The 24,174-nt window shown below is 39.9% G+C and overlaps 15 protein-coding genes across 15 annotated transcripts; 8 read left to right on the plus strand and 7 right to left on the minus strand.

Moving 5' to 3' along the window:
• Nucleotides 1-67: 67 nt before the first annotated feature.
• Nucleotides 68-2,671, plus strand: C5L36_0C00230 (uncharacterized protein; the record flags this gene model as incomplete). Its single annotated transcript, XM_029465695.1, has 1 exon — nt 68-2,671. One exon carries the CDS (start codon nt 68-70, stop codon nt 2,669-2,671), a length of 2,604 nt encoding a protein of 867 aa, XP_029321555.1.
• C5L36_0C00240 (uncharacterized protein) lies at nt 2,658-3,587 on the minus strand (the record flags this gene model as incomplete). The annotated part of the gene is made up of 1 exon (XM_029465696.1): nt 2,658-3,587. The coding sequence occupies one exon, from the start codon at nt 3,585-3,587 to the stop codon at nt 2,658-2,660; it is 930 nt and encodes a 309-aa protein (XP_029321556.1).
• Nucleotides 3,588-3,919: 332 nt separating this feature from the next.
• Nucleotides 3,920-5,500, plus strand: C5L36_0C00250 (uncharacterized protein; the record flags this gene model as incomplete). The annotated part of the gene is made up of 1 exon (XM_029465697.1): nt 3,920-5,500. One exon carries the CDS (start codon nt 3,920-3,922, stop codon nt 5,498-5,500), a length of 1,581 nt encoding a protein of 526 aa, XP_029321557.1.
• Nucleotides 5,501-5,608: 108 nt separating this feature from the next.
• Nucleotides 5,609-6,598, minus strand: C5L36_0C00260 (uncharacterized protein; the record flags this gene model as incomplete). Its single annotated transcript, XM_029465698.1, has 1 exon — nt 5,609-6,598. One exon carries the CDS (start codon nt 6,596-6,598, stop codon nt 5,609-5,611), a length of 990 nt encoding a protein of 329 aa, XP_029321558.1.
• A 1,132-nt stretch (nt 6,599-7,730) lies between these two features.
• On the plus strand, nt 7,731-8,306 carry C5L36_0C00270 (uncharacterized protein; the record flags this gene model as incomplete). The annotated part of the gene is made up of 1 exon (XM_029465699.1): nt 7,731-8,306. The coding sequence occupies one exon, from the start codon at nt 7,731-7,733 to the stop codon at nt 8,304-8,306; it is 576 nt and encodes a 191-aa protein (XP_029321559.1).
• Nucleotides 8,307-8,711: 405 nt separating this feature from the next.
• Nucleotides 8,712-10,121, plus strand: C5L36_0C00280 (uncharacterized protein; the record flags this gene model as incomplete). Its single annotated transcript, XM_029465700.1, has 1 exon — nt 8,712-10,121. One exon carries the CDS (start codon nt 8,712-8,714, stop codon nt 10,119-10,121), a length of 1,410 nt encoding a protein of 469 aa, XP_029321560.1.
• Nucleotides 10,122-10,555: 434 nt separating this feature from the next.
• C5L36_0C00285 (uncharacterized protein) lies at nt 10,556-11,122 on the plus strand (the record flags this gene model as incomplete). The annotated part of the gene is made up of 1 exon (XM_029465701.1): nt 10,556-11,122. One exon carries the CDS (start codon nt 10,556-10,558, stop codon nt 11,120-11,122), a length of 567 nt encoding a protein of 188 aa, XP_029321561.1.
• Nucleotides 11,123-11,704: 582 nt separating this feature from the next.
• On the minus strand, nt 11,705-12,598 carry C5L36_0C00290 (uncharacterized protein; the record flags this gene model as incomplete). Its single annotated transcript, XM_029465702.1, has 1 exon — nt 11,705-12,598. One exon carries the CDS (start codon nt 12,596-12,598, stop codon nt 11,705-11,707), a length of 894 nt encoding a protein of 297 aa, XP_029321562.1.
• Nucleotides 12,599-12,810: 212 nt separating this feature from the next.
• Nucleotides 12,811-13,512, minus strand: C5L36_0C00300 (uncharacterized protein; the record flags this gene model as incomplete). Its single annotated transcript, XM_029465703.1, has 1 exon — nt 12,811-13,512. One exon carries the CDS (start codon nt 13,510-13,512, stop codon nt 12,811-12,813), a length of 702 nt encoding a protein of 233 aa, XP_029321563.1.
• A 435-nt stretch (nt 13,513-13,947) lies between these two features.
• Nucleotides 13,948-14,829, plus strand: C5L36_0C00310 (uncharacterized protein; the record flags this gene model as incomplete). Its single annotated transcript, XM_029465704.1, has 1 exon — nt 13,948-14,829. The coding sequence occupies one exon, from the start codon at nt 13,948-13,950 to the stop codon at nt 14,827-14,829; it is 882 nt and encodes a 293-aa protein (XP_029321564.1).
• Nucleotides 14,830-14,980: 151 nt separating this feature from the next.
• On the minus strand, nt 14,981-16,630 carry C5L36_0C00320 (uncharacterized protein; the record flags this gene model as incomplete). The annotated part of the gene is made up of 1 exon (XM_029465705.1): nt 14,981-16,630. The coding sequence occupies one exon, from the start codon at nt 16,628-16,630 to the stop codon at nt 14,981-14,983; it is 1,650 nt and encodes a 549-aa protein (XP_029321565.1).
• A 207-nt stretch (nt 16,631-16,837) lies between these two features.
• On the plus strand, nt 16,838-17,983 carry C5L36_0C00330 (uncharacterized protein; the record flags this gene model as incomplete). Its single annotated transcript, XM_029465706.1, has 1 exon — nt 16,838-17,983. One exon carries the CDS (start codon nt 16,838-16,840, stop codon nt 17,981-17,983), a length of 1,146 nt encoding a protein of 381 aa, XP_029321566.1.
• Nucleotides 17,984-18,159: 176 nt separating this feature from the next.
• C5L36_0C00340 (uncharacterized protein) lies at nt 18,160-21,840 on the minus strand (the record flags this gene model as incomplete). Its single annotated transcript, XM_029465707.1, has 1 exon — nt 18,160-21,840. One exon carries the CDS (start codon nt 21,838-21,840, stop codon nt 18,160-18,162), a length of 3,681 nt encoding a protein of 1,226 aa, XP_029321567.1.
• Nucleotides 21,841-22,058: 218 nt separating this feature from the next.
• On the plus strand, nt 22,059-22,907 carry C5L36_0C00350 (uncharacterized protein; the record flags this gene model as incomplete). The annotated part of the gene is made up of 1 exon (XM_029465708.1): nt 22,059-22,907. One exon carries the CDS (start codon nt 22,059-22,061, stop codon nt 22,905-22,907), a length of 849 nt encoding a protein of 282 aa, XP_029321568.1.
• A 99-nt stretch (nt 22,908-23,006) lies between these two features.
• Nucleotides 23,007-24,008, minus strand: C5L36_0C00360 (uncharacterized protein; the record flags this gene model as incomplete). Its single annotated transcript, XM_029465709.1, has 1 exon — nt 23,007-24,008. One exon carries the CDS (start codon nt 24,006-24,008, stop codon nt 23,007-23,009), a length of 1,002 nt encoding a protein of 333 aa, XP_029321569.1.
• Nucleotides 24,009-24,174: the final 166 nt, after the last annotated feature.

The raw sequence follows: 24,174 nt of genomic DNA on the forward strand, positions 1-24,174 counted from the left end.
TAAATTGAGATTAGCAAATCTAATCAATGTATTGTGGTTTTGCACGTTCTGACCAATTGATTAGGCCATGTTTAAAAAGCGGGGGAACTTCAAGAAAGGGAACTCAAAAATATCGTCTAAAGATGAGGGAGGTTTAGAAGATGATATTCTATCATCTACTCCAATCCTTAGTATTAAAAGAGGCAAAGAACATTGCGTTGAATTTAAAAAGAAACAAAAGTTGGAGAACACCCAAGATCTTACTGCTAAACCAGATGACGACGCTGAAGAGTCATATTTTGAACAGTTTGATGATTATGAGGTAGATCCAAGTAAGACAACCTGCACGAAGCAGATACTCAGTAAGAATATCGACACTACTGGAGTTAATGATATTTTTGTACACAGACTCACGCCACCATTTCTCGATTCCCATTCGGTGCTGACCACTAGGCAGAATATAGCTGAGATTGTCCGAGACAAGTCTGGTGACTTGTACAAGTTGTCCAAAAATGGATCCACGATTTTGAATGAGAAAAGAAGATTAAATGAAATATCCAAGGGCAGGGAGATGGATACCAAAGGGAAAACTCTACAACTTGAAAAAGTTTCAGAAAGTTTGGAGATGGAAGACGAAGAAGGAGAGACGGCGATACTTCAAGATACGGAACATTTATCGGCAAAAAGCTTCAACAGAGAATCTCTACCTGCGTACAAAGTAAGAGATCAGTTGATGAATTTAATCAACGAGAATCAGGTCCTAATTGTGATTGGTGAAACTGGTTCAGGCAAAACTACGCAATTGCCTCAATTTTTATACGAAAAGGGATACACTAAAAACGGAATGATTGGAATAACACAACCTCGAAGGATGGCAGCTGTCTCTGTTGCAGAAAGAGTTGGAGAAGAAATGGGGGTAGCGATCGGTACCAAGGTTGGGTTTACCATTAGATTCAATGACAAAACTTCATCAGACACTCAGATCAAATTTATGACTGATGGTATCCTACTGAGAGAGACCTTACATGACCCTCTACTAAGCAAGTATTCTTGTGTAATAATGGATGAAGCTCATGAGCGGTCGTTGAATACTGATATTTTATTTGGTATCATTAAAAAGGTTTTGATGAAACGAAGAGACTTTAAATTGATAATCACATCAGCCACCATGAACTCTTTGAAATTTTCTCGTTTTTTCAATAATGCTCCTCAGTTTCAAATTCCAGGGAAGACATTCCCTGTTGATATCATGTTTCAATCCATCCCCTCTGCCGATTACATTGACTCTGCTGTCAAACAGGCGCTTAAGATACATTTATCGAATCCCCATGCGAAAGGGGAGCACGGTGACATTCTTGTGTTCATGACAGGACAAGAAGATATCGAGGTAACATGTCAAGTGATGGAAGACGAATTACAAAAGCTGAAGAAGATTAATCCTTCGATCAATGGCTTAGATGTACTGCCAGTTTATTCGAGTCTTTCCTCTCAATGTCAACTTAAAATATTTAGTGAATCCGAAAACCGGAAATGTATTGTTGCTACAAATATTGCAGAAACTTCACTTACACTTCACCATGTAAAATTTGTTATTGATTCAGGACTGATGAAACTGAAAGTTTATAATCCCAAGCTGAATATGGATGCCTTGCAAATGGTGCCTATTTCCAAAGCGCAAGCAAAACAACGGTCGGGGCGTGCAGGTAGAGTGTGTCCAGGCCAGTGTTTTAGGTTATATACCCTAACTTCATACGAAGAAGAAATGTGGGATGAACCAATCCCAGAAATCCAACGAAGTAATTTGATGAATACAATTCTTCTCTTGAAAAATCTCAACATTAAAGATTTGGGCAAATTTCCATTTGTTGATAGTCCATCTAAGGAGGCTTTGGAAACATCACAATATGATCTTTGGACAATTGGTGCTCTGAATAACTTTGGAGAATTGACAGAGTTGGGTAAGAAAATCACTAGATATCCTATTGATCCTATGCTATCTAAGATGTTGATTATTTCGAAGGAATACTCGTGTAGCGCTGAGATTTTAAGGATAGTTTCGATGTTGTCTGTTCCTCCTGTTTTTAACACTCCTAAACGAGATTCTAACTTGACTCAAAAGGCCACCCACGCAAGAGAGAATTTCCAAATAGAGGGTAGTGATCATTTAACTTTGCTTAACATTTTCAACCAATTTGAAAATGCAAGAAATAAAGAAAAATGGTGCACAAAAAACTTTTTGAATTTTAAGTCACTCAGACAAGCTTATGAGATCCATTCACAATTAAAACAACTTACTGGAGATATTAGATCTAACAATAACTGGAACGCCATTAGAGAATGTATTTGTGCGTCTTACTTTCCCAATGCTGCTGAATTTTTCAAGCATGGGCAATATAAGCACTGTAGGTTAGGTTTGGAAATGTACATTCATCCAACGTCGGTATTTTTTGGATTGGGTGATGTTCCTAGATTTGTGGTTTTCCATGAACTCGTCATGACGTCACAAAAACAGCAAATTCACTATCTAACGTCTGTCGAAGCTGATTGGCTTGTAAAATATGGGTATCTGTTCTATAGCCCACGTGTCCGGGGGATCAGCAGTAGAGAAAACCAAAAGATTAAAGAACAGGAGTATCTCAACCTAATTGAGCATGAGAAAGGATTACGTAATAATAAATCTATAAAGGATTAAAAACCATGTTGTCTATAAGTCTAGTGAACTTTTTCTCATCTTTGCTTGTCGTGTTTGGAACGTAAATTGCCATGGACAGAATGCAACCCTTCGAGATGTCGATCTTGTTGATGTATTCAAGGGTCACCGGATCATTGAATGCCACGTAATCTATTTTAAAGGCGGGGTTGGTCCCTTCAATGAGCGATTTGATAGACTCTGACAATTTTGCCACGTCTGTCTCTCCCTTTTGATAACTTTCATTGGCCAAGAGCATACTTTGGTTGAGACATTCGGCTTGCTTCAGAATATCATCAGAAAGATACTTATTTCTTGAGCTCAAAGCTAATCCCGACTTATTTCTAACTGTTGGAACAACAACTACACTTAAATCCATCAGCAAATCCCTAACCATCATTTTTATCACTACTGTCTGTTGGATATCTTTTTGTCCAAAATAGGCAACTGTTGGTTTCACTGCATTAAACAGCTTTGTCACGACAGTGGCGACACCCCTAAAGAAAGATGGCCTGGTCTTGCCTTCCAAAACATCGGACACGCCTAAAACCTCAACAAAAGCGCCTCTTTGTTCCTCTCTCTTCATGGTGAAACCAGAGGGGTACATTTCATTAACTTCAGGCTTGAAAATAGCGTCTACTTTTCCACCGTGCTTCTTCAAATAAGCTTCAATAACAGCTACATCATGTCCTATATCTCTTGGATAAGTGTCCAGGTCTTCTTCGGGGGCAAACTGCGATGGGTTAACAAAGATGGAGATAATTGTGTGCTGATTTTCCTTGGTTGATCTGCCAACTAATGACATATGGCCCTCATGGAGGTAGCCCATTGTTGGAACAAACCCAACAGATTCTTCGCCAAACTTTGCCCGTAGCTGGCGTAGTTCACTAACGGTGGTAATAATAGGAATCTCCATCATTGGATGTGCTAGTTCGGCTGAGGTTATTCTGTTCTCTAACTTTAAAGTTCATGTCATGTCAAAACCATTTTTGAAATTTTTATTTCCTCGGGTTTCCTATAGACTAAACCCGAAACCTTGAAAAAACGCGCCGTTAAAGTCTGGAGTTTCCCATTTCGGAAGTTTTTGACGGTGGCTTCACGTCTTTACAGATAAGAGATACGTTTATCAGATGAAATGGGAAACCATGGGCAACTATATAAAGAGATCAAGGAAAGTGTCCAATTTGTTGCTTCTCAAAGTCTTGCTTTTTCTTACTTTTGGTTTTAGTGTCAGTTGTCGATTAGGAGTAAATGGGTCACGCTGTGTCGGCAGATCATTGTCCCAAACACACCGTTGAGATTCCAAGGCATGGCACTTTGACTGGGGTTACGTTGAAGAGACCAAGTGGAAAACCAACGGTGCACAGATTCGCAAAAGTTCCATATGCACTGCCACCTAAAGCAAGGTTTGGACTTCCGATTCCTATTCCAGATGACTACGATTATACGGGGGAGTATGAACGTTACGGGGCAAAATGTCCCCAACCAGTATACGAATCAAAGGAGTTGGTGTATGCAGAGAGTCCAAGTGATGAGAGCATCCAATATTTGAATATTTGGGTTCCTGCATCAAACAAGTATCGGCCACAAAATGGATGGCCTGTTTTGGTTTACATACATGGCGGTTGGTTACAGTATGGAGATATAAATAACGAATTCTTCAACAGCGTTGAGCTGATGGATGATGAACATTTCAAGGAAAAGTACATTTTTGTAACACCGGCTTATCGCTTGAACATCTTTGGGTTTCTTACATGCAACCAGTTGGAACATAAAAACATGGGATTTTGGGACCAAAGAGAAGCTCTGAAATGGGTCCACAGGTTTATTGTTCATTTTGGAGGTGACCCAAGCAAAATTACATTGTCCGGGCTCTCTGCTGGTGCCTACTCTACATTTTTCCAACTAGCGTATGAGCTTTACCACCCTAATGAGGAGCAGATTATTAAACAAGTTATTTTCCACTCTAATATGATTTTAACACAACCCAAATCAATAACGGAATGCAAAGCACAGTACAGTGAGATTGTTGATAAGTTAGGAATTGGTGAATTGAACCCACAACAACAGTTGCAAAGGCTACAATCGCTAGATTACAAATTTTTAGAGAGGTTCATCCCCACATTAAACCTTCATACATTTAGAGCGGTAACTGATGATGATTTTGTTTCATCAACAACCATATTGGATATAATGAACGGGAAATTTTCAGAGCTGCTAGTTAAGAAAGGTGTTCGTATCATGCATGGAGAAGTCGATAATGAAGGCTACTTATATTCATTGTTGAACCCGCCTGTCTCAGTAGAAGAGTTCCAGCTACAAGTTGAAAATTATTATCCACGGGAGGTAACCCTGGAACTGATGGAAGTCTACAATGTTGTGAGTGCCCCCGAAACAAAACTGTCAACACTGTTTGGTAATGTCATTGGCGATGGACAAGTGTATGTTTCTACAAGGGGATTTATCAACAACATTGTCGAAAACGGCTTCCCTGCTAAGGACTATTTCCGTTACCGGATTGCATATCGTGGTAAGTGGCTAGACAAACACTTGTCACCGGAGTTGAAAGTTACACATGCGCACGACAAGCCCATCTGGTTTTATGCGCTTAGAGCTGGGTTTACAGAGAAGGAAAAGGCAAGGTTAGACGAATTCTTGATACCCTACCTAGAATTTCTCAACTTTCATGATGACATTAAAGGATGGGAGACAAGTAATGCACGCAAGTTACGCTTATTCAAAAGTGACGGTTCCATTGTGTATGAAGATGATGTGGATTGGGAAAGATGTACACAAATTGCCAAAAAGCTTTATGAAAAGCAACTAGATTAACGTATTTGTAATGAAACTATCTATATTTATAAGAATGTAAATGTGATGATAAATGCAAATGTATGGTTTTAGATAAAAAGCGACTTTGGAGAGTATTGTAGGTGGTGATTATATTTTCTGTGGTTTATCAGTTGGCTCGATAGGAGGCTCGACATTAGGAGCATCAACAGCCTTTTTGTTGTTCATCAATCTCAACAAGTTTCTCAACAACATGGCAATGGTAACTTTTCCTATGGAAGGAACATAGAGGGAAGCCACCTTTTCAACTTCTTCATCAACAAAGTTCTTCTCGCTGGAAAAGTTGATACAGATAGCACCCCGCTTGATATAGTTGGATGGAAACTTATAAGTCTTTGTTGGAACACCAGTGATGATTATATCTGACTCCTTGGCACACTCTTCCAAGGATTTATTACAGTCATGCACCTTATGTTGCTTATACCTTAATCCATCACCTCTTTCATATAGCTGAATGTCATTGATGTCTACAGAGTAAACCTTAGCACCGTCGTTAGCCAATAGCGCAGCTAAAGGTCTGCCGACAATTTCCGATCTGTTAACAACGGTGATTGTCTTACCATACAACCTAGCGCCCGGTTCAAGAACTGTGTTGTAAGCTCCAATATACTCCAAGATTTTCACCACTGCTAGCGGGGTACAAGGTAGGATGGATTTCATAGTTTTGTTGTGATCTAGATACCTGATGTTGTGGTACATGTTGGAGATGTATTTAAAGTTAAGACCTTCAACGTCTTTATGGATGGAGACACACTGCTGCAAATACTGGTCTTGGTGATTACCAAACACCGGGAAGTACACAATCATACCATTGATGTCATCGTTGTTGTTGCATTTGTAGATTTCTTCCTCTAGCTGATCCTTGTTGACCTGGATAAGCTCGTACTGGAAACCGAGATTGTTGGCGGTTTTACCCGTCCAAGTGGCATACATCATTGCCGCAGGATCGTCATTGGCAAGAAGACCAACAAGCTTTGGCTTCTTGGATAGAGCTGCTGTCTTCTCCGTGACTTCTTGGATGTAAGACTTGGCGATCTTTGACGCAGGAATCACTTTACAAGCTTTTTGAATTGCAGACATGTTGGATGTTTGACGAATGAAGAGTAACACAAAATACTGCCTTGGTTTGGAAATACAGAAACCTTCAGATCTCTGTAGAAGAGGTAGGGGGGATCGACACTTTAAGTAATAAAGATAAAGACTTAGAGAGGTCAAATCAGGGTCAAGTTACAAGTATAATATTGCACTTGTAGAGAACAAATCCATTTTTCAGAACCACTAGTTTGAAAAGAGAAAAAAAAAAAAAAAAAAAATTTTTTTTTTGAAAGATATATTTCAAAAGGGAAGTCTCTCTGAAGAAGTCAGACATGCATTTCAATGAGGGAAGAAAACAAAGAGAACCAAGGCCCGAGTCAATTCCCTCTACGGAGATATAAAACGCAAAAGACGGGGTGAAAGTTGAAGGACATGCTAGAATTTGTTGAAGAATCTCCTCCTCTGGAAGGAGATCATGTGGAAACCGCTGTCATTGAAAGAGAGAGTTCCATGTGACATATGTGGTCCAAAAGTATAACTGTAAAGTAAAACATACTTAAAAGCACGTGTCACGTGACACGATTACGTTTTGTCTGGTCACGTGACGTTCTTTTAAGTTCTCTTTTTGACGTGTGCGACATTTGCGGCGTTGTGGTACGACAGAAACTGCTGTTGTGCCCCAGTTGACGACTTAAAGAGAAGTAAGGACTCTCCCCTCCCCCTCATCCAAAACTGGGGTGCTTACAGAGACAAGTGCCTACTCCTTACTGTGAACTGTGCTGATACAGGAGAGAGTTGAACAGAGATGGTAAATTAGAGTAATTCTCTGCAGAACTTGTATCAAAGAAAAGCGTACACTCTTCCCAGGTAGGACATGCTTAACAGAAAGCAAACACAGTTTCTTAAAAACTCCAAACAAATATAGAAATCAAAGGGGAGGTAAACAGATGGAATTGACACTTGTAGTGAATAACCGTAAATACAATAGAGTCTGCTGATACAAGTGTCTGCAAGTATCGGAGATAATACACAACCAGTGGGGTTTGAGAGAGGCATAGCATATTCAGTTGCCGTTTCTGCTTACTAACTCCAGGTAGTTATAAAAATGAGTTGTTTCCTAAATTCAAATCGATCTTTTACAGGTTCCTTCTGACTGAAGTCTGTATAGCCATTGGAAATGACATTGGGAACACTCTACGTGAATGCTCAGTTTCCTAGAAACTCGCATGTCTTGAAGCTAGTGAGATATCTCGGTTTGAATATCGACATTGTTGACGTGAGAGAAATCAACAACTATGCGGAAATTTATGCATTGCATAAGGTGCCATACTTTTTAGGGACGGACGGGTTCAAGTTACCAGAGGCCTATGCGGTTGTCTGTTATCTCATTGACCTCTCGGGAGACCACGGCGACCTGTTGGGCCGTTCCACCAAGGAGAAGGCACTCAACACGGCGTGGTACTCGCTTGTTAACATGGAGATTATCCAGAGGTACGGCGTCCTCCTTTCCGGTAAGACCCAGCAGGCCAAGGACAAGGCGACTGCCGAGCTGCATGGCTTGTTGGAGTATATTGACGACGCCCTAGCGACTCGGGAGTTTCTAATTGGAAACTCCTTCACGGTATCGGACCTTTTTGCCCATGACGCTATAAAAACACTCCATGGACTCAACAACGACTTTAAATCCTACACAAACATCAACCGCTACCTCGGCAGTTGTGGCTGTCACCCTTGTATTGCTCCTTATATTTAGATCTTACCACCTTGTGTATTCCCCCTCCCCATCTTTTCTTCTTTGTCCTTATAAATCCATGCAGAACACCGTAACCGGTTGAGAGACCAAACAAACATGGCGCCAAAATCATGTGATGTCCGAAAGAGGGTGGTTTCGCCCGCCTTCTTTGTTCTCCCCCCCCCCCCCCCCGCGCCCACGTTTGTTAGTGGGCGGATTATCTGTTGCCATTGTTCTGCAGGGGAAATGACCAGCTTATTCCGAGTATAAAGAGAAAGAACTGTAACCCCCTAAGGAGATGTTCTCCAATAGCGGGTGTTTCTTTCTCCTCTGTTTCTATCAGAAGTTAACCTTTCTTTGACTGTCCTCCTATAAAGTAGGTAGTTTTCCAAATAGAGTTTATCAAGCAGTTATAAATTTGACATCATGTCCCAATTAGATCTGAAGGTAAAGGAGATTGTCGAGTCGTTTGAAGTTGAGAAGGAGCTTCTCCAAAACCTTGTGACGTTATTTATCAGGTCAGCAGAATACGGCCTAACGCATTCGTCAGTGGGGAAGGCGGCAATGCCAATGATTCCAACATACGTTACGCAGATCCCAACGGGTAAGGAGAAGGGTGTCCTTTTAGCAGCCGATTTGGGCGGCACGAACTTCAGGGTATGTTCTGTTAAGTTGAACGGAGACCACACTTTTGAGTTGAAGCAGTCCAAGAACCCAATTCCCGTGGACTTGATGAGTAGCACCACCGAAGAGTTGTTTTCGTATCTAGCTGGGAAAATTGGCCAGTTTGTGGAAACCCACCATAATGATATAGGCGATAAGATGAAGCTGGGGTTCACCTTCAGTTTCCCCGTTGAGCAGACGTCGTTGAATTCGGGAACGTTGATTAGATGGACCAAGGGGTTCAACATTGAGGATACTGTCGGTAAGGACATTGTTGCCGTTTTGCAAGACCATTTAGACCGGAAAAACATTCCTGTGCACGTTGCCGCATTGGCCAACGATACCGTTGGCACCTTGTTGGCAAGATCCTATACTGGTGAAAACAAGGAAGGCTTGACCTCGATTGGATGTATCTACGGTACTGGTACAAATGGTGCCTACAATGAGAAGGTCGAAAATATCACCAAGTTGCCCAAGGAAGTTGTTGAAGAGTTGAAGTCCAAGGGAATTGACCACATGGTTATAAACACCGAGTGGGGATCCTTTGATAATAACTTGGAGCTCTTGCCCACCACCAAGTATGATGTGGAGGTCGATAAGATTTCAGCTAATCCCGGTTATCACCTGTTTGAGAAGCGAGTCTCTGGTATGTTTTTGGGAGAAATCTTGAGACATATTTTAGTGGATCTATATGAACAGGGCCTCATGTTCACCCAGTACCCTACCATCAACGAATTACCTCATAGATTGAAAACCCCTTGGTTGTTGCATTCCGAAGGCCTGTCGATTTTTGAAATCGATGATTCCACTAACTTGATTGCCACGGAAATCGAGTTGAAAAATATGTTGAGACTACCAACAACACCAGAAGAACGTAAGGCAATCCAGAAACTGACTAGAGCTATCTCCAAGAGAGCAGCACATTTGGCCGGCGTCCCAATTGCAGCATTGACTATGAAGATTGACGCATTTAAAGGCCACAATGTGGAGGTTGATGTCGGTGTTGACGGTTCAGTTGTGGAATTCTATCCTGGTTTCAGAACTATGATGAGAGACGCCATTGCAGATACCCAGATTGGCGCCAAGGGTGAAAGAAGATTGCATGTCAACCTCTCAAAGGATGGCTCCTCTGTTGGTGCTGCCCTTTGTGCATTGTCAAACAACTCATTATAACCAACTCTGCTCTCTAAATATGTAATGAACTTTTTACTTTCACTAAATGCTATGTCTAATGTAACTTACGGATAATGAAAAAAAAAAAAAGAAACCATAGTGGTGAAGCAGTTGGCCAGCTCTGGTGGATGCTGATTGCCACCTCTCATTTGAAGTTGCACCAACAAGTTTCACTGTAAGGGTGTCTCCGTAAGAGTATATAGTTTGTGTGGGCAGATTTCTATAATTAGCAATCTGCCAATCACATTTTGATTACTAAGCGATTGGTACCCTTTCGGCTTTTATTTATCTTTAGGTTTTTTTCATCTTTCGGTTTGTATTGTTACCAATACCGATGTATCTGAGAGTATTTAAATACCTGTCTGCACTTCCCATTTATACATCTCTTGTAAATCCGGGCGAACGAATACACCTTTGAAACCAAACCACAGACAATGACATTCGGTACCCTCTACATTCTTCCACCATCCCCAAGAAGTGCATGGTTGCCAAAGCTAGCAAAATACCTCGGACTTGAAATCAATGTAAAGTCCATGTTGGAAGTTGAAGACTTCAAGAGCAAATTCCCATTGGGAAAGGCACCGGCTTTTGAAGGATCAGATGGTTTCAGATTGACCGAGACACTTGCAATCATCAAGTATTTCATCGATTCTTCCTCCAAGCCGGAATTTGCAGGCAGTTCCTTAAAAGAGAAGGCATTGAATGAGAAGTGGTTATCCTTTGCCAACTCGGATTTATGTGGCGCAATGGTTGGTGTGTGGTTCTGCAAAGATGAGTCGAAGAAACCTGAATTGGTGTCCAAGTTGAACTCGCTTCTTCAATACATTGACAATGAGTTGAACAACTCCAAATTCCTAGTTGGTGACTCGGTTTTAGTGGCAGATATTCTCCTATACGTAACCTTACAGCACATTGTTGAGATTGGAGTTGACATCTCTTCATTCTCCCATCTTAAGAAGTATAGCGAAGAAGTTGCTAAACATGAACTTTTGGCGGAGTAAAATAGAAACTTATTTTTAGTATATAACGCTTTAGAGAAAAGTTGATATAGATAAGTCCCCATATTAGTCTGCGAAACGTATTCAAGGTACTCTCTTTGCTGCTGTAACCTCGTTGCCTCTGCCTGTTTAAAGATCCCCACTGGATACAGAAAATACATGGGACCGTATGTGCAGTTGTTCACATGGTCCTCTCATGGACATTAGGTTTCCATTTGTTTGAATGGAAAATCAAAATTACTTCCACTTTCCAAATAACCCTTGGGAATTATCGATTATAAACAGATTCTTCTTGCACGTAACGTTTAGACGTGCCGCAGTCCAGGACTACCAAAAGTTTTACTATAAGGACCAAACAACGCAAACGTGTCATTGATTTGTTTATCCAGCTCCATGTTTATGAGTTCTAAACTTGTACTGGACATAATACTAGAACCACGGGCCTCGTTCCAAAAAGCATTTAATTCCAATGGGAAGCCCCAAAAATAGAGTCTAATTGTCATTTTCTTAATAACTAAAACTATACATGTTATAGAGGCTTGAATGCAGTGAGATCGATGGTATATAGCTATGTACATTGCTGATTTATTCGGCTGTTTCAGAAACTTGCTCTTCAAATATTTCCATATCGTCTCTCTTTGGTAAATCCTTCTTGATAAGCATCAGCCCATAATTGTTGTTAAGATTCATTGAAGTTCCGCTCTTGCTTACTGAGTTGACTTTTTCCTGTAATTGACTTTCTTCCCTCTTAGCGTCAGGGGAATCTCTATCGTCATTATCTTTACTAGAAATAATAGCTTTATCATCCTTCTTAGTGGTAAAAGAACCACACAATATATACCATATGGAGAAGATTCCGACTATACTTCCGACTATTTTGATGGCAATCTTCTTGCCTTCTTTTTCATCATCACGCACATTTGGCTGGTAGCTGTAGTTTTTATATATCCCCTTTCTTGGACCATTGGCACCCAAGTTTCTGGCATATAAGTCACGACCAAATGTATCTACACTCTGATTTAGTTTCTGACTGTATTTATATCTCCTTTCGGTCCGCTCCATTCTCTCTGCATGTTTCTTAAAGTCGAAATGTGGAACGTCGTTGAAATTCCTTGGCTTCTCATGGAAATGGAAAGTGTTCCCTGGCCTATTGAAGTAGCTGTTAGGCGATGAAGTATCTCTTCGCTTGATACCCATGTGCAAGTCATATTCATCACGCTTTTGCTCATCTGATAGAACTTCATAACTCCTCTTGACTTTCAAGTATTCTTCTGACTTTGTTGACATTTCCTCGTCGGATAGACCCTGTGACTTCAACATATCAGGATGCAACTTCAGTGACAGTTTCTTGAATTTGGATTTGATATCTGATAACGTGGCATCGTGTGGAAGTCTCATCACATCATAATGGGAATCCCTTGCCCCCAACGGACATCGGGAATGGAAACATCTATAAGTATACTGGCCAAATCTGTTCATCGTTGATAGTGTCTTGGTACTTGTGTACCTCTCCCCTAGATCATATGGAGAATATACTAAGTAGACCTGAATTTTCACAATCTCAACATTCTCTGTAGAGCGAGTCATTTATATTTTTGTGGTCGAATCGGTGTTATCGCTTTTGAAATTTACTCTGTCGTTCTTTCTGATCTTTTACATGGCCAACTATACTTTACACTGTTGGAGATTGCTCATCTATTCACTATAAACTGATCCACAAACCATTTATGCATCCGGTAGTCTCCCGGGTTAAGTTCGGGATGGAAAGACGTACCTAAGACATTTCCTTGGCGAACGGCAACAACTTTATCACCAATATCAAGCAAAACCTCAACGGGAGCATCATTGATAGCAAGAGTGTTTGCCTTGACAGCATTTACAGTGTTTTCTATATGCTTGCATATTGTAGGCGCTCTAATAAACACACACTCGTAATCAGCATCCCTCAATTCGCCATCAAAACCACTGAGCCTATAGACCTTTTTAAAAGAATCAAGCTGTCTACCAAATGAATTTCTTTCAACCTGAACATCTAAACCCCCCAACGGCTTAAAGCTCAGATCTCCCAACTGAGTCTTTGTATTTGAAACGTGGTTACTCAATAGGATAAGCCCAGCACACGTCCCCCAAACTGGCAGTTTCTCAACTTGAATCATATATTGTAACCTATCAAACATTTGTGTGCGCTGCAACAGGATGGTCATGGTGGTGCTCTCGCCACCTGGAATAATTAGTCCATCTAATTTGTCAAGATCTTCAAGCTTACCGACTTTCTTGGATAAGAACCGAGTTGTTTCCTCATTCAAGTCTTGAAATAACAAATCCAAATGTGACATGTGCTCACGAAAAGAACCTTGGATTGATAAGACCCCAACAGTGTACACCCTATTCATATCTCACTATACTCTCTAAATTTGCCCCTTCAGATCCACCACAGAAGCGTCAAATACCCTTCGATGTGGGTGGAAGAGGATATCATATCAGTCTTAATATAAACTTCATAATCATTGTGGCTCCTTCAAAACCGAATCATATTTCACGCTGCGCCGTAAGACAAAACTAGAAATGGTTTTCAAATCTGATTGAATATACTAGTTTGGCAACTATAATTCGGTATTCTGCTTTGCTAATATAGTAAACTGAACACCACGGTGAAGTTGTCTCTGATATCTAATATCCAGTTTAAGAGTATCTTATTAGTCATTGGGATATTGTTTTGCTTATATAAGGGTGTTACTTCCACAAAATTGTAAGTTGGGAGGTAAGCTCTTTTTTTACCTTTTGAAACTCAACAACAAAAAGGTATACCTAATAACAACGTAACTACAATGACAGAATTTGAATTAAAAGCGGGTTTAGCTCAAATGCTTAAAGGTGGTGTCATAATGGATGTGACTACACCGGAAGAAGCAATCATTGCAGAGAAAGCGGGGGCAGTGGCGGTTATGGCATTGGAGAGAGTTCCATCTGATATTCGGAAGGAAGGAGGCGTTGCTCGTATGTCGGATCCCAAGATGATCAAAAAAATCATGGAATCAGTTTCCATTCCAGTTATGGCCAAGGTTAGAATCGGCCACTTTGTGGAAGCACAGATCTTAGAGGAGTTGGGGGTAGACTATATTGATGAAAGTGAGGTTCTTACTGTTGCCGATAGGGTGAAGCACATTAAGAAGAGTGAGTTCAAAGTCCCATTTGTTTGTGGGTCAAAGGATCTCGGTGAAGCACTTAGAAGAATAAGTGAAGGTGCAGCAATGATTAGAACCAAGGGTGAGGCCGGTACTGGTGACATAAGTGAGGCTGTATTCCACATCAGCAAAATTCAAACTCAAATTGAAGAATTGCTTACAGATGCAAACGACGAAACCATCTCAAAATATGCTGCGGAATTCAGAGTTGATGAGTCGATTATCAAGAAACTTGTTGACAATAACGGCAAGCTTCCTGTTGTTAATTTCGCCGCAGGTGGTATTGCGACACCGGCAGATGCTGCCCTTTGTATGCAGATGGGCTGTGACGGTGTTTTCGTTGGAAGTGGTATTTTCAAAAGTTCAAACCCAGAAGCTGTTGCTAAAGGTATCGTCAATGCTGTCAACCATTACAACGATAAAAAGGTGTTGCTTGAAGCTTCTACTGGTTTAGGCAAACTCATGTTTGGTGTTAACGCAACTACCTTAAAGGATAGTGACAAATTGGCAACTAGAGGCTGGTGAATCGTCCAGCAGATGAAAACCCTAAACCACATATTTAAAGCTTTATTTGTAAAGAATTCTATAAAAGTAGTAAGTTGTGCCTCTGGAATTTGGCAGGCATAAAAAAATGTCTCAATTATGTATTTTATCGACAAATATGTTTACAATAAAATCAAAGACCGTCATCACTGCTAAAATAGCTATCTGATGAATAAAGTGAAGACTCATCGAACTGTGAGCTTGATCTGTAGCTATCCCTCTGACTTAAACGCCTGGTACGGCTGACAGGTCTAGTCAACCCAACTGTTTCAGAACCTTTATTAGTGCCAAACTCTGAAGAACTCAGGATCCCCTCGGATACCACTTCATGCTGTTTTTCTTTGTCGTACTTATCATCACCGTCCTCTTCTTCTCCTTCGTTTGGTGGACCCTCTTCTTCTTCTTCTTCTTCTTCTTCTTCTTCTACTACTACTTCATTAAAATCAAGCTCTATCCATCCAGGCCAAGCCATTTCATCAATCATTAAACTTCTTAATGTACCAATCAAAAACTTTTCAATTTTACCAATATTTCGTAATACCAATCCATTGCCATCATCTGTTGGCGACAAGCCATTATTGTGAATATTGAAAGGTAAGTTATAATTGATTTCATCTACCAAATTTCCAATTTCCCCTTCAATCTTCATGTCTTGCAAAATATCTATCCTATCTTTTCCTTTGTTCCTGCCATTGAAAGTTTCTCTTGTTGGAGTAGGTGACCTTCTCAAACCTTCACGAGGTTCGGACAATTCAGAGTTCCCATTGTTATTTGAAGTCGTATTATCCGGGGAATCCTCGATATCACATAAGAAAGAAACAAAAACTTTCTTGTTTATATACGCAACAACTATAAGGGAGTGTATCTTCAAATCAGTGAGTTTGAGCCTTACCGGAAGCCTTATAAATTCGGGTGCTGGATAATTCACTAGTAAATCACATGTGATTTCAATGTACAAATCCGAATTCCAATCAAAATCGATTGACAACTGAATATCAAAATTGAGGTCATCACCACTGTGACTTTCTTTCTCATCCATAAACATCATATTTTGGTAAGAATGAGATTCCTCTTCATCTACTCGCAACCCTGATATACCTTTCAGAATGTTGTTAAAATCCGTAGTATTGTCCTTCTGCATAGGTTGGAAGTACTCACTTTCATCCTCAAAATTACTACCACTGCTCCCGTTATTTAAATTCACTTCATATTGATTCACATTTGCTAAACTATTTACCCCTGCTATTCCGAATGCACCAAGTCCTACACCAAGATGGCCCAAAGTCGGTGTGAAGCCCGAACTTGTTCTAGGCATCAAAAAGGAGTTTGTATTATTTAAAAATGGACTTGGCGACGGTGTTCTTGTTGGTGATCCATCCAAACCAACGTTGTTATTGAGGAAAGGAGAAATTGGACGGGAACCCATAGGTATAGACTGTGGTATCTCCTGTGTATTGTCTGCAGCTTTCCCATTGACCAAATTCCCGTTCTTATTTCGTAGTCTCTTACCATCTTCACCTTCGCTGTCTCCTTTCCCTTCTTCTTCGTTTTGCTCTTTCTCTTCTTCTGTTTTCTCGGATGCATAAAATTCGGGAAAAGGTATATCTATATCACGTATTGTGATACTTGGAGCGGTGTTCCCGAATTTAAAGTCCACCACATGTAAATTGGCTAAAAATTGGGGCAAGGAGACTGTCTCCAGTTTCGAATTTAGAAACTCACGGAAAGACAAGGCCAAACTTTCATCGTTGCAGATGGTATCCCAATTTATGTTGAAAGACATCTCTTATGGCATGGAGGTAACAGCCTTTGGCGAGTATGGACTCAATGAAGGAAGAATAAACCCGTCAGAAATAAGAATCGCATATCTTTGCTTTTTTTTTTTTTCATGTAGAGAATGCACGATACACGTAATTACATCACTTAAGGTTTGCCCTCATCACTTTTATTACCCTGTTAAGGCTTCATTTTGGCAAACGAAAAGGCAAGTATGTTGAAGAGTTATTTACGTAGATTGTCGACTGCAACGAAGCCAAAGCAAAATGGGACAGCCGTTGTCTTCATGAATATGGGTGGACCATCTACCGTTCCTGAAACCAGAGATTTCTTGATGAGACTCTTCTCCGATGGTGACTTGATTCCTCTTGGACCATTCCAAGAAACCATTGCCAAGTTCATCACATGGAGAAGAACGCCAATGATTGAAAAATACTACCAAAGAATCGGTGGCGGTTCTCCTATTCGTAAATGGTCTGAATTTCAAGTCTCAAAAGCTTGTGAGAGATTAGATGAAATATCTCCGGAAACTGCACCGCATAGACCGTATGTGGCATTCCGTTATGCAAATCCGCTAACAGAAGAAACCCTTAAAAAGATGTTGGACGATGGCATTACTAGGGCAGTTGCATTTAGTCAATACCCTCAATTTTCTTACTCAACGACCGCCTCTTCTATTAACGACTTGTACAGACTCTCCAAAATTCATGATAAGGAAGGACAGATCAACTGGTCCATCATAGATAGATGGCCTCAGCATCCATCTTTAGTCAATACTTTTGCTAGACACATAGAAGATGCATTAAAGAAGTTTCCGGAAAGTGACAGAGATGAAGTTGTCATCCAATTTTCGGCACATTCCCTACCAATGGATATTATCAATAGAGGAGACTCCTACCCTGCAGAAGTTGCAGCTACTGTATATGCTGTCATGCAAAAGCTGGGCTTCTCAAACCCTTACAGACTAACTTGGCAATCCCAAGTTGGCCCTAAACCATGGTTGGGGGCACAAACAGAAAAAACTTGTAAGAGGATTACCGATTACAATTCTGTTCCAGGTGTTGTCATTGTTCCAATTGCATTTACTTCAGATCACATCGAAACACTACATGAAATAGATATCGAGTTAGTTGAAGCCATGGACCACCCTGAAAAGGTAGTTAGGTGTGAATCATTAAATGGGGACCCTGAATTCCACCAAGGTCTAGCGGATTTAGTCAAGGATCATCTACATTCCGGCGAGTTATACTCCAAGCAATTACCTTTGGACTATAAACTTGGAAGTGTCACTGCAAAGAACGTTTTTGAACACCCAAGTGAATTTTTTGGTAATAGAAGAGGTAAGAAATGGATCAAATAAGGCAATACACGTCTAAACATTTGTTACGTAGCCATTTATACTTACTAGGTGTAGGGGAAGTTCTTTCTTTTTGTCTTCTTCTGATATTGGCTGATTCAATCCAAGACCCCACCCTTAATTTCTGCTTAGAAGTACTTTTCGCCCAGTCACATGTATAAATGTTTACCAAAAAACCATTATTCTAAATCTTGATCGATCATTTCAACATCACTAGCAACATCGGGTGACGACTGTTCACGAATTTGTCCATCAAGTGGGCCTCTAACTTCTCCATTGTTTGCACCATCAGTGATCTCACTCCCACTCAACCAGTCTTCTACTTCTTTAGCATCATTTTCTTCCCCCTCAGAATGTTGCTTCCGATCATCCACGCTAACTCGTTTTGGGCCTCGTGTTACAGGTTTCAAGAGTTCACCAGACGCACTATTTGATTCTTCAAATTCATCGAGCTTTTTCAGAATCTCCTTATAATACTTTGCCTTTTCACTTTCGGAGTCCTTCTCTTTCCGATTCACTCCATCTTCACGTTTAATCAATTCCCTTAAACAAAACGCATATCTTTGATATTCCATCTTCGTGCATGTTTTCAATCTTACATCTAGTTTTTTTATCAATAGATTTCGTTGTCTATCTTTACTAATAAACGGCAAAACAAATCTAATCACCTCCTTAAACTTGGCTAGCGGAAATGGTTGCTCCTCATCAGTCATACCAGGTTTGTCAATATATTGATTTAGACCACTTAGCATTTCAATAAAACCATTATAGATGGCATTGTCTTTAGTCGCCAATTCCTGAAAAAACATCTTGGCCATTTGCCTCAATCCTTCATCCTCATGAACTAGCAATTTCGCAAGCTGAGACAACTGACCTTTAACCTTGATTTGACCAGCCAAAATCAAAAAGGTTACGGTCATCAAGCATGTTCTTTGAACTGAAATTTCCTTATCGTGTAATTCGCTGTATAATGCATTTCTGTTCTCATCAATAATATTAGTAAAGCAAACTGCAATATCACCCAATCCTAAAACCAAATTACTCCTAACAATTGGATCCGTGGATTTCTTCATCAAGTTGAGATACAAGCCTAAATGAGCTTCGCAGAAACGTGGTGAAATACACATAAATTTAGCAAAGCACAGTGTTGCTTGGCGTTTTAACATGGTATGACTGTAGACTTTGGGCTTTTGTATGATCTCCACAACTAATGGAACGAATTTTGCAAGTATCGAATTTGGGCCATACAACAATTCCTTATCTTTTATGTTTTGTATTGCATCCGAAAACTCATCCTCGTTGGTACCACCAATCATTTCTAGCTCTATATCTTGCTCATTTTTTTTATTCTCGTGGTCTTGCTTTTTCCTTTTGAAATCAGCTTCACATTTCTCAAGGTATATAATGGTTTTCAAACCAACATGGCCTAATAAAAACAGGAATTGACTTAAAGCAACAGATTTATCTATAGTTTGATCAGTGGCCGAGCCAAATACATCAACGGCTTTTTGTTTCAAGATCAACGAAGAGGTTTGATCTGCATCAATATCAATATCATACAAAGTTGTTAGAGTTTCTTCTGCTAGGTTATACCATTCACCATCAATGGTATTTGTCAATAAAATTTCCTTGCATTTTGAAATTGCCTTCGCAAAATTAGGATAAACAAAATCGTCTTCTATTTTCCTCGGCAAAGACCTTCTCAATGCTATACAGGTGTAAGTCGCAACTTCGTAATTTAGGTTTTTTGTGTCCAAGCCATATTTTAGCAAAACGTCGATTTTATCGTGAACTATCCTATAGTCACTCGCTGCAAGCATGCTGAGTATGATTATGGCACCTCTACGCTCTTTAAAGTGCTTATAGTTAACGAAACTACTCCATAGCGCACTAACAACTTGGGGTGTAATGTAGTGTTCAACCGCTCCGTTATAATCATATTTCTCTTTTTCTCTTTTCCCTTTCACTAATTCAGAAATCATTTTCTCAAGTGAAATTAGATCAGCCATGTTACAATTGAATGTCAGCTTAATTAGTGAAGACGCCACATAAATAGTTTTATTTCTTTCGGTCTCCCCTGAAAAGGGTGTTAAAAACATCGTCACGTAAGCGTCGATTAACTTTTCCACAACCCTGTTTCCATCTTCATTGGAGCCTGTGGTCCAAATTAAATGCAGCATTCTTTTGACGCCTATTTTAGCTGTTTCAATACCATATGCATCTCCAATGGTAAAATATTCAATCGCAGCAATAACATCTGACTTTGTTTTCGAATTCAAAAAATTATCAGCCACAAACTCAAAAGACTTATCTAAAATCTTTATGAATATACAAGCATCTCGTAAAAACTTCCGCCTTAAGATCAATTCAACAACTTCTGAAGGTAAATTATCCAACGGGTTGTGATCGGCTGGTGGTATTGCTCCTAATACAGTTTTAAACACATCTTTGTATTGGGTGTCATCCTCATTTTCCTTAATCAATTCATTGAGTTGATTGTTTTCAAGTTCATTTGCTCTTATTGCATTGTAGATAATCCCATTATCAATATTTTTGATCTCTTTAGTTGCCTCTGCATAATGTTCCCAATGAAACTTCCAGGATAGTTTCCCTTGATCGACTGTATACGGGTGATTCACAATAATGCATTTCAATAAATTGAGAGCTGCTTTTCTGACAAACGAGGATTTGTCTTCCAAATGGTTCAGAGCTCTCAAAGCCCAGGTATATCTATATTCTTTGAAATTCAATTTTGATTGTCTGTTTGAATGAATTAGTTCAAGTGCTTGGAAACAGCGTTGGCGGACAATCTGGAAATTGTCAAGTAAATGTTCCTCCAAGGTGCTAATTAGGGATTCAATGACCTCGATATTTTCAGTAACCAATTCCTGTGATGTCGATAGAGAATTGACAGAATTTCCAAAGCACATCATAGTCGCAGCACGAACAGTCGGTGTTGCTGTTACAAAGTTTTGAAAGTAATCGAGAAAGGTCACACATTCTTGGCCTAGCAGCTCAGACAGCTTGACTAAGATTGATCCGATATTTTTTGCCAAGTTAGGGCCGACATTTTGAATTTCTGCCAATGAGGTCAATACATCCTGGACTAGATTTTGATTTTCGTATGCAGAATAGGAAACTGAAAGTATTTCTGCAATTGTATCAGAAAGGTGCTCTGAAAAAGGTAATGCCAGCGTAAGACGGTGGCAGACCTGATTATTTTGTTGGTGATTTTTGGCAATCAGGCAAAACAATTTCACAAAAATCGATCTGTTGTTTTTTTCCTTGAGGGTTTCTGTTGACATCATGATCGAATATGCCAATTTGAGGATTACATCACAAAAATCGTTCGTACTTGTACTACTTTGGATAATGACTGACAACTGGAGGTTCAACAAATCGCAAATTGTAGCTAGAATGGATGACAAAACCAAGTTTAATTTAGTAAGCCTTTTTTTGTCGACATCATTTTTCTTCCTCTTTTTATTTACATCACTTTCTCCAAACATAGTCACCAGGTGCTGGCTCAAACCAAATAGGAGATATACATAGCGGCAGAGTAATTCCTTCTGATCTGACGCGTCAGCATCTGCCTCAACAGTTTCAAGAGAATCAATCCCACATTGGAAGGCTTTCGTAAAGGTAAGGAATATAGTTTCTGACCTATTCAAGTCGGTGCATTCAGGAATATAATAAACCAGTTGTCTGGCCATCTCAAATATATCATCGTTTAAAATATTTGATGGTGACGAAGCCAATTTATCAGAAACTCTATTGAGGTATGGGGCCAAATTAAACCCGTCATCCGGTCGTTTTTCAGTCGAAAAGGTACTTACCTCATATGCAAGATCAAAATCCATCTTATTCCGCTTAATAGGAGAGGACCTACTGGTTATTTTCACCAATAGTTTGTGTAATATTTTACAGCATGAAGAGCTTCTTCACATCAAAACAAAGTGAAACGCATAAAATTTCCTCGGTACATAAAAAATTAGCTTTTGCAATTTTGATGCAATTCATCATTCCTTTGTTTTACCCGACATTGAATATTGTGCCTTAGCACTGGTGACTACTAGAGATGAGTGAAAGGAAAGGAATTAATAGATACTACCCACCTAATGTAGATCCATCGAAAGTTAAGTTTTCACAGAAGAAGGCTCAAAAGTCGAAGGGGCAAAATGTCAGGTTGATGATGCCATTTTCAATCAAGTGTCTTAAATGTGAAGAATATATTGCAAAATCAAGGAAATTCAATGCTAGGAAAGAAGTTACAGACAGAGATTATTTGGGGATCAAAATCAAACAGTTTAGCATACGATGTCCGAGATGTTTCAGTGAGTTGGTCTTTGAAACTGATCCTAAGTTAGGTGATTATACGTGTGTAGTGGGTTGTAAAAAAAATTTTGAGAGAGACAACGGACCTACATCTAAGGAAACCATAGATGAAATGATTGCAAGATTAGAGAAAGAAGAAAAAGAAGAAGAGAGGATGAGGGAGCTGAAGCGTAAAGGTGGAAATAGCCTTCGAAATGGAAAGATCAGTGAAGAAACAGGAATGGAGCAATTAGAGAAAAGGTTGGCCGAACAGGAAAAAGAAAGGGAGAGAATCGAAGAACTTGAAGATTTGCAGAAGGGAATGGAGGATTTGGAGAAAAGGAGGGCCGAAGTAGAAACTGCTGAAAATAATATAGCTGGTGATTCTGAAGAAGATAGAGAAATGGATAAAGAAGCTAAAGAAGCTTTCAAACATAAAGGAAAAAGATGGAAAAGCAACCCAATCCAACCGGATATATTGAACGGGTACTCAGACTCCGAAGAAAGCTCAGATTCTGAAGATCATTCAGTTGGTGAGGAACTTGATAGCAAAAGAGAATGGTCACAAATTCGGGGGGTTCTAAAACGCAGAAAGATTAACATTATTACATAAAAGAGAATTTTTCTTTCTCTTCCCGTTAAAGATACATGATAATATACAAATTATAGCTCTGGTAAAGGTAGTAGGAGTACAACATTGAGCAAAAAAGAATCAGTCCTTCAATCGTGCATAAGCTTTTAAAAGTGCATTTGAAGCACCAATTCTTCTGTTTTCAAGGGCCGCTATTAAATCTCTGAGTACTACGGACTGTTCCTCACGTGCTTCTCTATATCTAATACCATTATCACCATGAGAGTTGAAGGATGAATTTGAAGTGGTCGATGATGACTGCATCCATGAGTACTTACTCTTTTTTGAGCCATTCATCATCAATGAAGCTGTAAGATTGGTTTGTTTATGATCTTGGACTAAATTCTCTTCGACTTTTTCCTCATCCAAGCCTAGGAGGACTCTCCTTCTTATTCTCTTCTCTTCTCGTTCCTTATGTTTTGCAGCTAAATCTCTCAAAGCTTTGGATATCTCAGATTTACTATTTATTCCAGAGTGTAACGAAGAACTATGCTTGGACCCCTTGGAAGATTTGTTACCTTTTGCTTTATTTGCTGCGGCATCGGATGCATGTCTTCTGTGCCTCATCATTACTATCAAATCAGTTACTATTTCCCTCATATAAAATTCACATGATGCAGAAATCAAATTCCCTACTTCATTGTCTACTATGATACTTTTTGAGCCTTGTTCTTCCAATGTCTTTTGCATAAACCATTCCAACTGGCCTAATTTCAAGAACGAATTCTGTTCAATTTGCCGTTTGGAAATAGACAATCCGCCAATCATTGCTTCCTCTTCGGCACGAATATTCACACCAGAAGCAGCAACTGCATCGGACAACGCCTCGTGGTTTTCTGTCTGATGCGGTTTACTGGAGGACTTCTTCTTTATACTTGAGGTGGTGCTAGCAGGGGTATTTGTATTGTTACTATGTGTAGTGGCGTTTGCATTGATGTTTATACTAGTATTTCCAACAGACGACGTTGCTGGTGCCGTGTTTACCGCAATTTGGCCATTGTGGGTCCCCTTTTCCGATGATCCCGTGGCAGAAAGGGAGGCAGAATCCCCGAGGGGGGTCACTGCTTTCTCATTGGAAGACATGGGTTTTGCTGTCACTGTAGTTTGTCCAGCCACCGAAACCTGTGTTCATCATCCACTCAGTTACCTTGGAAAGGCAAGAAATCCAAGGGACAAATTTCATCAACAAAAAGAATGCACAAGAAACCATTACTCATCCGTACACCGGCAAGGGTTCCTTTTTGGGAAA

Source organism: Pichia kudriavzevii, chromosome 3 (assembly GCF_003054445.1).
Source record: "Pichia kudriavzevii chromosome 3, complete sequence".
NCBI classification, from domain to species: Eukaryota; Fungi; Ascomycota; class Pichiomycetes; order Pichiales; family Pichiaceae; genus Pichia; species Pichia kudriavzevii.